Here is a 12,003-nt window from a genome sequence, read left to right on the forward strand (position 1 = left end):
GCTTTTCAACCCTTTTTTGTGTGTCTGAAGCTCGTTCTAGCTTTCAATTTATTAGCTAAACTACAATATCTACCAATTATACCTCATCTTGAATAGTTCGGGGGCGTGAGATATTGAAGTCTTACAAACCAAAATACCTGCCCTGCCTACTTAACTTAACTTGAAATCTCAGCAGCCATTGAAATAAAAAGCAGTGGCTGGCATGCACTTGCAAGCCTCCAGCGATAAATTACAATCATTGTATGCAAAGGGTCGTAGAGATACAAGTGATTACTTTAGCAGCTCAAAACAGCTCTGAATTGCTTGATGTTTTCTTTATTTTTAAGGATTGGCCTGTATCAGGGTGAGGCGGGTTGTTAATCTGTTGTTTCAGTGCTGCGTGTCGAGGTTTCCAATGTCGTTTTTGGACAAATTGACACTTGAGTTTGTAGGAGACATAGTTCTACCTGTGGCTGCTGCTGTTATTTGCTCTCCTGTCTGAGCTTTCTCCTCTCCCCCCCCTGCTGAGGCTCCCGAGGGCGCGTGATTGGCTCAGCCTCCCTCTCCCCCAGACCTCACGCTGCAGGGTGCTAATGGGCCGCGGTGTGATATTTAGTTTCGAGGCCATGGATGTTTAGGCTTAGCTTCATCACCTGCTGTGTGTTGTTTGTGTGTGTGTGCAAACAGGGAGATTTTTCTTGAATCACGATGACATGCAAGGATGTTGGCACGCATGCCATGTCATTCTTTTGTGGCTTTTTTTCAGCCTCATGGAGAGGGGAAGCAGTCGTCGTCACGCTTTGTAATGTATACGTGTTTGTCCATGCAAAAGCGGTTTGCATGTGTGCTCGTGCCGATAAAGACTACCCATGAAGACTGCATGAGAGAGACAAATAATACACACGTTATCTTGGCGTAGGAAATGATGTTCCTGCACTGTGTGGCTCTAAGCAAGAGAAAGCCGTTGGTTCTGTAAATGTCACGAAACTGAAAAATGCCGCTTCTGCCACAGTAACCTCAAAGAGGACGGAGAGAGGGGAGTCAATATTTTAATCGTATGTTTACATCATGTGGCTTTTGTCTCAAAACCAGGAATCCTATATTCGTCCAACAGTGGGGACATTTAAAATGTTGCTCCAGATAAAAGGCAAAATAAAATGAATAGACCAACGTATTAAAGGAAGAGGTGAGCATACAGTAATAAATCGAACAATCAAATTGATTCGCTGTACGTTTTTGTCCACAATGAATATTTGTTTGACATTTATATTTTTGCCGTATGATTTAAGAGGGAATGATAGTTTCATAATTCTCATATTTATTGAAAATCATTTAATAGATCATGGTGTGATTTTTCTTTTCTTTTTTGCAGGATCTGTTCAAAACAAAGTTGTTTTTTTATGTCTCTAGAATATTATTTGTAGACCGGGACAACCAAAGTACTTTTGTAAAGTTGTCTAATAATGGGAACATCGTAGTTGGCAGATCCTGAAAAGAATGCAGATTGTACAAAGGAGCTATATTTGTCCTTTGTCTTGAAATATGCAGACAGCCCCCTTCAGACAACCCAATGAAGCCCACTGACGTACAGAATCATTTCATTCCCAGGGAGGTTTTATAAACCTGGCACAATGTGTTCCTACCGGGGAGAGTTGGTAGTTGTGTATTGGTGGGTGCAGAGCCAGCAACTCATTCCAACTTTCCACGTCAATAATGATTGAAATAAGGTCAGTAAGAAAATCTACTTCACATGAATATTCTTTCCTCGCTGCCCCGGAATCCGTCTCTAAGTAGCGAGAAGGTGAAGAGGAGATAAGGTTAATGTTCTGCTCGAGCTGCATACAAAAACCTCTTGTTTTTTTCCCCACAAGCTTAAGAGCAGTGACGCACGAGTGGCCACCGCCATTCTTGAGCCTATTTGAAGTTGTAATATGTAAATTGTTTCTTAAACGGAATCCTTTTTGCACCAACATTTCAAATCCTTGACGGCCTTTTCTCTCCAATAATGGAATAAAAGGCACAGGGTTGTTAATAATGCACGTCTAATTGAAAGGGCATGCAGAAAATGTTCCCACCTGTTCTTTTAATGATGGATGTGTCATCATATTAAAGCTTAATAGTGTGGCTCTGATTCCTACCTTTAAACAGTGTGAATACGGTATTGGACTATTTCAATAGTGGGAATAGCCACAAAATGCCCAAGAAAGGTGATTTTGTTACCTTAATTCTTAAATAGAATTCAGTTGACTGTAGAAGTTAGATGGGCACACTTTTAGTATTGAATGTATAGAAATATATTCCTAATAGGTGTGAGAGCTCCTCTCTGCCATCAGGAGATATATATGGTGTGGAGAAATAGCAAGCATAGTATATTTGTGTAGGTTTATAGAGCCTATATTGAAGTTTTTTTTAATAAAATCATGGACCTTAAAGATTATTTGAATTGGGGAAATAAAGTAATTTAATATGACGTGTATCCTGTTCAAAGAACGTTATTTTCGTTATTATTCAAGAATTCAAAGTAAAAAATAAATAATTGAGCATTTGAGTTGCATCTAATGTTGTATTTCTGTTTTTGTGTGTTTGTAACAGCTCTTCAGGGCCGGGTTCTGAGGAGGAGGCTGGGGGGAACAGCAGACAACGACACAACCGTCACGCTAGAGATGAGACTTTGGAGAAGAGGATGGAGGAGCTGGAGGCGGTACGTCTTCTGACCCTGGGGTCATATTACTGCTCGGTTACACCCACCCACAGAAACTCAAGACAGTTACATTGGGTTTAAAGGAATAGACTCAGTGTATTGTCGTTTGATAGTTTACTTCATAAAGGATGCTATTAGACTTAAAACACAAACATCTTTGCTGATGGAAAGGTGAGTAAGTGTTGGCATCTTATCTTGGTCCGGATTAGTCAGAATACACACTTTTGTCAGGTTTGATCACCTCCCTACTGTGAGAAGGTCAGTGCTGTTGTTCTTGAGAGTTTGATTGATATTTATAGGAACATTTTGCACACTTGCTGATTATTTTTTAGTTATTACTTTGGCCAATGCGTTTCAGTGATTCATACTGTATCACCAGTTCTTCCTGCTGCTTTTAAAAAAAAATAAGGTTTAATTACGATGGAATAAGAACAAACTGTTCTCTTTAATCACATTTTCTCTCTGTTCTTTTTTAATTAAATGATAATCCATAGTTTCAAACAGATAGCAAATGAGCAACTCTTTACATGTATGCCACGTTGAATCGTTTTTTAAATTATATATATATTCTTCATTTTCTTAACTTCATTTCCCTGCACTAAGGTGTAAAAGCTGATTTGTGATTCAAAGTGTCAAGCATATACGTGTGTGAAGCAATACAGATGTTCTTCATATAGATATCATTTATAACATTTGAACATATTTCATTCAAAAATATGTTTTATGTGTTATTCAAAGTCAGCTTCATGTCTGAAAATCAATACTGAGGAGATGTACAGAGCTGCCCTGACATGAACAAAAACAAACATTTCTTCTTTGAACATGCTTTCTTGTGGCGTTTAATTCTCTTCCAGTATGCCCAGTGTGTTACCGTCAAGGTGTCAGATTCACCCTTGAAATAGAAATCCAACCGAAGAAATCTCAGCAAGTGAAAGCAGACCTGAAGAAGCTGATGTTCACTGGGTTTCCTTCCTCTTTTTCCCTGTGTGTAACCAAAGATAAATCAACCCCAACCACCACGGAAATATAAAATCACAGAGGAATCATCCGTTATATATGCCTTAACTTCCAAATCCTATCAACTTTTCATTGCCTTTTTTTTTTTGGAAAGTCCATCCCCAGTTCTGAGAGCCTCAACAGCTGCACTTTGTAAAGTAGAAATGTCACTTTGAGACCTTTGATCAGTTGCCTGAGTTGTGATTTAATGGCTGGAAAGTGTGGCTCAGAAACCCTCCTCCGTGTTGTTGAAGCGATGACCTTTTACAGTGCAGATATGTCTTTTCCTCCTACACCACTCCGATCTGACACTCAACCCCTCACTGCTGCCACTGCAACAAAAAAATCTCGAAATAAAATGTCACTTGGGTGGCTTTCGGAAAAAAGCTTTTTAAAGTAAGAACTGCTTTGACCTCAGTGGCTTTAATGTGAGAGTAAAAGCTCTGGAATCATTTCTAAAATCCCATTTCATGCACTTATTTTTGTGCATTGTTTCCTCGGGCGGGGGTGGGTAAGGTTGGTTGGCTCGTATGACATTGCTGTCAGGTAAATCTCTGAGACTCCAGCCTGCAACGTTAAATCCTTAGACATTACTTACATAAGCCAAACAAGTACCAACATGAACAGTATGTTTGATCTTTAGAAACTATATTTCTCACAGTGAAACCTGTTCTACAAAGCCAAATAATATCAGACCACAACCCAGAGTGGAAGGAAAGTCACATAGCAAGATCAGATGAGCTCAGGTTTATTGAAGTAGGTTTACACAGGAATTTACTTCTGAGCATACGTTAACATAGTAAGAGGAATTAAAGGGGCCCTATTCTGCTCATTTTCAGGTTCATAATTGTATTTAATGTCTCTACTGTGACATGTTTACATGCATTAATGTTCAAAAAGGGCTTTTTTTCCCCTCATGACTGTGCTACAGCACCTCTGTTCACCCTCTGTCTGAAACCAGAGCCCAGTCTGCTCTGATTGGTTAGCTGGCAGCTCTGTGGTGATTGAGCGCAAGCCAATAGAAACCAATGATGTCACTATGCAACAGAAGTAAACAAAGGAGTCCAATGGAGGCGTTTCAGGCATGGTGGGAGTGTGGCGCAGTGGGTAGAGCCTTGGTGTTCGGACAGTATTGAGTATGTAAGTCGCTTTGGATAAAAGCGTCTAACAAGTAACATGTAATGTAATGTAATGTGTGTTAGAGAAACTCCCTCTGAATGGAACATTTTGTGACCATTAACAAAAACCTAAATAACACACTACATGGAAGGGAAAAGCATAATAGGGCCCCTTTAAGTTGTTCAGACAAGGACATGTGTTACGAGTCTTTTTAAAAACACACAACAATATATAAGAGTAAATGTTTTTTCTAGAAATATAAATATACATAAAAGTAAGTAAATAAAATAAGAATATGACTATAAAATAGTTATCATTCTCTCCCTAAAATACCAACTCTCTGAAGCTAAGTAGTATGTAACCTCAACCTTGTTGTGAGGACATGTCATAGAGCCAGGTCACATGACGCATTCAGAGAGAAACAGCTAATATACATTTGGCCTGCGTTACTATTTTGGTGTAAAAGGAGTACATGAGATGTATGTTCTTATACTTCAAAGCTGCATTTATCAGTAGTTCCTTTTTAAAAACAAGAATGAATAGAGTTTGCGGTTGCATTTATGTCCCCTACATTAATGCTTTGTACTGCAGAGAGATGCCAGACCTCCTCTACTCAGGACTTTATTATAATATTCTAAAACACATCCCCGAAAAAACCTTTTAAAACATGTTATTTTGAGTTTTTCCTTTCAGTCAGCAATGCCTCAGTGAAAGTGTTTTGAAAATGACAATAACAGTTTCCAATAAAACTGAAATAATTACAGTTTTAAGTAATTGTTTGAACCTTTTCCTCTGTAAAAAAATATCTATAATTGATGTAATCATGTTGCCTGTGTGTTTCCAGGAGCTGGTCAGAGAGCGCCAGGAGAACGAGCGGCTGCTGAAGGCTCACGAGGACAAAGACGACCTCATCGGGAAGCTGAAGGAGGAAATCGACCTGCTGAACAGAGTGAGTCCAGCCTGCGATTCGTCTCTACTCTGATGTCTGATATTTTGAGCGCTCCTTTGTGGTTTCATGTGTGGGCGGCCTGTGTGGGTTGAACATCATCATGTGCCATTTTAGTGCACTTTTCTATAAAAGCTTTGTGTTTTTCTACACTGATTATTTATTAGACACAAACAAACAGTTATTTTTGGATTTACACACTTACACGATGACAGCACATATTTTACACAGAGGCATTGTATGTGCAATTTGTATTCTAAAAACTCACCGGAGGTCTGATGACATTTCAGCCTCATAGTTACTGCCTCCCAGTGTTGCATGTAACATTAATGTCTTATTGAGTTCTCCACCAAAAACTAATGTGCTGCCTGGTGGATAAGAATCTCAGATTGTACATCTCAAGCTAATCTAAAAATATATATATCATTTTGTTTTATTAGGCAGTTCACCTCCCAGGGTGTTTTTGACAGATCCTTTTGGTGAATAAATCAAAGAAAGAAAGAGATCGATGTGTAAGAAAGTGTGCAGTGGCAGCCGTATTTAACACAGTCTTCAACTTTAAAAAACAATCTTTTACTTGTTCAGTGCTGTGAGGTTAAATCTCTTGCTCTACTTTCATTTGATTCACTCTCAGGCAGTGTGTTTTATGGTAAATTCAGAACTAGCTTACAGTTTTCATAGTGTGCAACATTCAAATAAGTGAATTCAAACCTCACATTCAGTAAGGTAGAGCCTCAAACAACTTAATGATCACCAAATTACAATCTCGCCATCTTCAGCCAATCAGTGCTATTGTCAATCTACCCAGAAAAAAAGATTACAATCAATAGAATGGCTTTGTTTCACTGCTGCCTGCGAGGCCTCATTTTCTATTTAAAATGCAGCTCATTTGTCAGATTCATAATCCAGCTAACTGTGAACAGCCCACTTTTTGAGTTTATGGGCTTTTGGACTTTTTGCTCAAGTTTTTTTGCATTTTAGTAAGTTTAAGAAAATCTGACAGAAAGAGGGGAAAGCATAAAGAAATCAAAACAAATTGTACACTAGTTTTATTTCTTCATGAATTAGTCATTATGCATTATATTATTAGTAACAATTATTAATTATTCTTGTTTTAAGAATAATTTTTGTGACCTATAATATGAAGTATATTTATTTTTTCATTATGCATTTCTTGCATTTTAAGAAATGATATTGTTACAGGTCGTACACAACAAAATGAAATAAACAAATCTACTTTTTAGCATCTCTATAGAAAAACATAGTAGGGGAAATAAAACACTTTCATCTGTAATGTCCCGAGAACAGCAACTAGTCCAATAAACGTTGCTGGGTTATTATCTCGCCTCTTCAGTCCTCGTGATACACACTGCTACCGCTCTGCAAACACTGAGAGCAATATTGCATCCCGCTGATAGCATCACAGGGACAGGAAGCTGGTCCGAAGGAGAAGGCCTTTATGTAAGGACGGTAAACGTGGTGATAGCCATCAGAAATGGCCCCAAGAGAGGCCCCCGCAAGGCCTGATGGGGAAAGCAGGAGATAACAGCTGATCCAGTCTGTGCAGAAGAAGATTGAAGCCTCAGTGAAGTTTATTTGGGAGAGAAAGAAAAGATAACTGCTGGACTTAAATCTCTTTCTCTTCATATTCTGTGAAGAGAGAAGTCCTGCTCTCATCCCACATACATCAGTGTGATTCAATCTCTCTTCATAGTCAGTGTGTACATTCAGTCGAAGGCAGAGCAAAGTTCTACTCTATACACATTTTATTTTAGCTACCTAAAAAAAAATTCCAAACTAATTATTGTTTCATTTTTGGCCACTTGGAGCATTGGAAATATGGTGTAGAAACAACATAAATACAAATTGATAAGGCAAACTTTTAGCACAACTATTAACACATTCAGCAGATAAGGAGGAACAGTATTCTTAGTTTGAAACACCGTTTGCAACCCTTTACTGAGTGTAAATCCAATATTCACTGTTTTTGTGTCACTAGCTACACGCAGTGTGAGCAGGTAGTAAACAGTGGGTTTTTACGTGAGGTCAAAGCAGTGAGGATAAACCAAAACAGTAAAATTGCAACCCAGATCACCAAACAACTAACTGAAGCTCATTTTAAGACGCCATAAAGCCAAGGAGAGCCTCAAATTCAGGTAATACCCCTCTATAGGTTCACCACTACAATCTGCATCTTTCACATCGTCACATTGTTATCCCAAGAATATCCCTTATGGTTGCATTAAACACTAAGGTCTGAAACTCGTCTGCACATCACTCTGCAGCATGACGACACTCTGACCTCCTCAGTTTGACTTTCTCTCTCTCTGTGGGGTTTATTGATGTTTTGTTGAGGCAGGAGAACAGAGCATTACAGTAATCCAGCCGGGATGAAATAAAGGCATGAATAGCCATCTCCATTTCTGTGTTTGATAGAACCCCCCTGAGCTTGGCAATGTTTCGGAGATGGAAAAAACAGGTACGGGTCAGAAGTTTTATGTGTTTGTCTAGTAGCATAGACTGATTGAAAGTTACACCAAGGTTTTTGATGTTTGCCCTTATGTTACCACTGAAGGAACCCAGGTGGCTTGCTATCTTAGAGGCGATGTTATCAGCCGCTAAAATCAAGACTTCCGTTTTTGAAGCATTGAGCTGTAGGAAGTTGCTTGACATCCAATCCTCAATTGCAGACAGACATGTGATGAGAGTGTTTACAATTTCCATTTTGACGGGTTTGAAAGAGATGTATATCTGGATATCATCTGCATAACAGTGATATGAGACACCCTTGAATTGGCTAATTATGCAGCCCAATGGGAGCATGTACAGGGCAAAAAGAAGGGGGGCTAAAACAGAACCCTGGGGCAGGCCGCAGGATAGGGGAGTGCTATCTGATGAGAACGGGCCCACCGCCACGGAGAAACTTCTCCCACTGAGGTACGAGGCAAACCACTGGAGGGCAGACCCTGAGATGCCTACCCACTCCCTGAGTCTATCTAGCATGATGGCGTGGTCCACTGTGTCAAACGCTGCACTCAGGTCCAACAACACCAGAACCACGCAATCACCTGCATCCGATGCCATCATGATGTCATTGGAGACCCTGAGGAGAGCTGATTCTGTGGAGTGGTGTTTTCTGAAAACTTTACCCTCTTAAAGTGTGCAATTCATATTCAGATTCATATTGAAACTAGTTCACCGCTGTATACAGTATATTGTCATTTACATGCTATATATAGAAGTACAAAGTGCACATTTTTACCTTAATTTCTATATTTATATTTATATTTTCATTCTATTTTCATATCTTATTTAACATTATACTTAAACGTCTTCTTTTCGTATACATATCTTTATTTTATTTTATATATGTGATCCTTATATTGCACAACCTTACTTAAACGTCTTACATTTATATACTGTACATATTTGTATAATTGTTTTGACATTACACCTTAATGTCTTTTGTTTGTATAAATATCTTCATTCTATTTAAATGTACATTATTTTATGACTAACTTCTGAGATGTTTAAATCAATAAATATATATATTTGTATTATTTTATTTAATAAAAAAGTGGAGCAACTGTCAAAAACCCCATTTCCCCAGGATAAATGACCTATTCTAATTGTGATTATTTAACACTCACACCTGGCAGGAGCCTCAAACCGTACGGTGGTTGTTGTGAATATTCTCTTTAATTAATACAGAAAGTATTAACCTCAGTTTTGCCTTTTTTCCTCAGGACCTGGATGACATCGAGGATGAGAACGAGCAGCTGAAACAGGAGAACAAGACTCTGCTGAAGGTGGTGGGTCAGCTGACGAGGTAGAGACCCCCCCCTGAAGATCTGCTTCCTCCTGACCCCCTGCAGCATGTCCTTAAATCGGTTTGATTCTGTCTCTCTGTGTGTAAGAGGTGAAACTGTAGAGGAGCCTGAGTACATCCCCCCCCCGAGGAGGAAAGCTGAGTGAACTAGAGGCAGTCTCACGGGATTGATTGTCATCGTATAGATATTTAATGTAAATGTATTGTATATAGGCCATTTAGATTGTTAATTTTGGGGGGGTATTTTTTGATAAGGTCTATAAAAGCAAAGGTAAAATGAATGTATGTGCTCAAAAACAAGCACACAAAGTCTTTTGAAACTTGTATCACGGTTTAATTAAAAAGCTTCCGTAATCGCAGCCGTCACCCAGGTAAAAGGAAATCTCCGGTGTTATTTCAATTAAGAGCAGTTTTATCAGTGTAACAATGGAGCTTCTTTTCAGGACCAAATTCGACATCACTGCTACTGGACCGTCAGCCAAAGTCTCGCAATACATGTGAGGGTATTCTGACATTTCTATCAAAATAATGTTTTAAAGCCTGGTGCTATCTAATTGAACACGAGTGCTAGAGTTACTTCCATCCAATCATTTCTCGTTAGATTAAATTCCAATTCGGAAATCTACAAATGAAGAAAGTTGTATTCAAAATCATTCCAGTTTTAACGTTACCAAGACTTTATATGAATCATGTGCTTTACGCATTTCATTCCTAACATCTGAGTATTATACTTGTCCTGGGGGTGTGACCCTTCTCGGTGTGTATATATATATGTGGAATCTTTTTTAAAGCTCTCTGTAATTGGTTTACAAGTTATGTCTTTGCAATATTTGATAGGCTGCTCTGTTTATGGCATCTAAGATGTGTGGAGTGAGCTACAGTGCATTTTTGTGCGTATGATAACCAAATGAACTGAAGGAACATACTATTTGAAATGCATCTCTTTTTGTTTACTCAAGGGAACAGGTTGGGCTGGTAGTGGCATTTTACTTTCTGTATTTAGATCCTTTTTATTCCACGGAGGAACAAATAATCTGTAGGTCTTAGAAGGCTCTGCTTCCACAAATATCACGTGTTTTGGGGGTAGACGTAATCCCCTCCGCAGACAGTCATCACAGATCTCTTTCCATGACATTATGCATGTACAGAAGATTAAGTCATTTAATAAAAGTTTGATTATCTCTCTCAGTCGACTCGCTTCTGTTCATTAAGACTAATTTGATGTGATGATACCATGCCACTGAGTCGCTAATGCAATGTGACGGTGGCGGGGGGCTCAGTTCCTCTGCCTAACACACACGCACACGCACACGCACACGCACACACACTCTTATGATGATTCAACGTGCCAATCACCATCCTGGGACAGAGAGCTCCACAGAAGCTGTATTAGCTTCTGAAATGCATGAATTCCCTCACCTGGCAGGCCTAATGTCAACTAAATCTCCAGATAATGGCTTCTTTCAGCTGCAGGCTCTCTCTATAATCCCTATTAGCATTTTTATGAACATTTGTATAGGGTCTGTCATTTGGAGGGCAAAGACAATTCATATCTGTCTCTAGTCACAATGGGCTTCTGGTTGGCTCCTTACGGCAACATCAAGACATCCTATAGAGTTCAGACAGCGTCTGATCACTCAGGATTCTAGTTCCACTGGGTGTGAGTGTGTTTTGAAGAGTGGATCTCTCTTTTTGTTTTGGATGGTTGCAAGAAAAGCCATGTATGAGACTTTTTTTTCATATAGTAATCTTGTTTAGTGTGAAGAAAGCATTAGACGCATAACATAACCCTTCACTCAGGTCATGACTTTAGTATTTTGTCTGGTGATTAAGGGGTTTTTACATTCTAAATAACTACGACTTTAAATTAATCAAAACTAAATTATGTGTAGCTTTGAAAGGCATACCTTTTATACGATATAATAAACCATTAATGTTTAAATGTATGGGCCTATTTACGTCAGCATATTAGGGCTTTATAAAAAAGAAATGGAATATTTTCTCTGATTAATGTGGAACATTTACATAAGAAAACTTATGTAATGAGAAAAATGTAACTTAATTTTTCTGTGACGTTATGAGCTCATAGGTTTACTTTACAAATAATCAAGTTGTCTGAAATTAAAGTCCCACATTAACCAGAACAAATATATATATTTCTCATGGAGACACATCGCTCCATATAAGGAGGTGCATCAGTATTGGACAGAGATATCCTTCATTTTTTTTGCAGGTTTAGCATGAAGTATACCAATGATTGAACATTTAGAATACCTTCTTTTCTGTGATTAAGTTGTGTGTTGGGGTGACCCAAGTACTCCTGATGAGCGTGTGTTGATATCACTTCATGATATGCTACAACCCTCCTGTCAACCACTTAGTGGCAAAACAATCCTTATATGGGCGCAGTGGATTCAAACCATCATGTTCCTG

At 38.7% G+C, this 12,003-nt stretch overlaps 1 protein-coding gene across 1 annotated transcript in view; it reads left to right on the top strand.

Annotated features, from left to right (window-relative positions):
- The window catches only part of pawr (PRKC, apoptosis, WT1, regulator), a 55,236-nt gene extending 44,478 nt beyond the window's left edge, over positions 1 to 10,758 (top strand). Inside the window, exons 5-7 of the mRNA XM_034133422.1 lie at positions 2,572 to 2,680; positions 5,640 to 5,744; positions 9,488 to 10,758. Of these exons, the coding sequence (XP_033989313.1) occupies positions 2,572 to 2,680; positions 5,640 to 5,744; positions 9,488 to 9,574 (301 nt within the window). The 3' untranslated portion in view covers positions 9,575 to 10,758. The remainder of the gene's footprint in view (positions 1 to 2,571; positions 2,681 to 5,639; positions 5,745 to 9,487) is intronic.
- Positions 10,759 to 12,003: the final 1,245 nt, after the last annotated feature.

This window comes from Trematomus bernacchii, unplaced genomic scaffold (genome assembly GCF_902827165.1).
Source record: "Trematomus bernacchii unplaced genomic scaffold, fTreBer1.1, whole genome shotgun sequence".
In the NCBI taxonomy this organism is placed as follows: domain Eukaryota; kingdom Metazoa; phylum Chordata; class Actinopteri; order Perciformes; family Nototheniidae; genus Trematomus; species Trematomus bernacchii.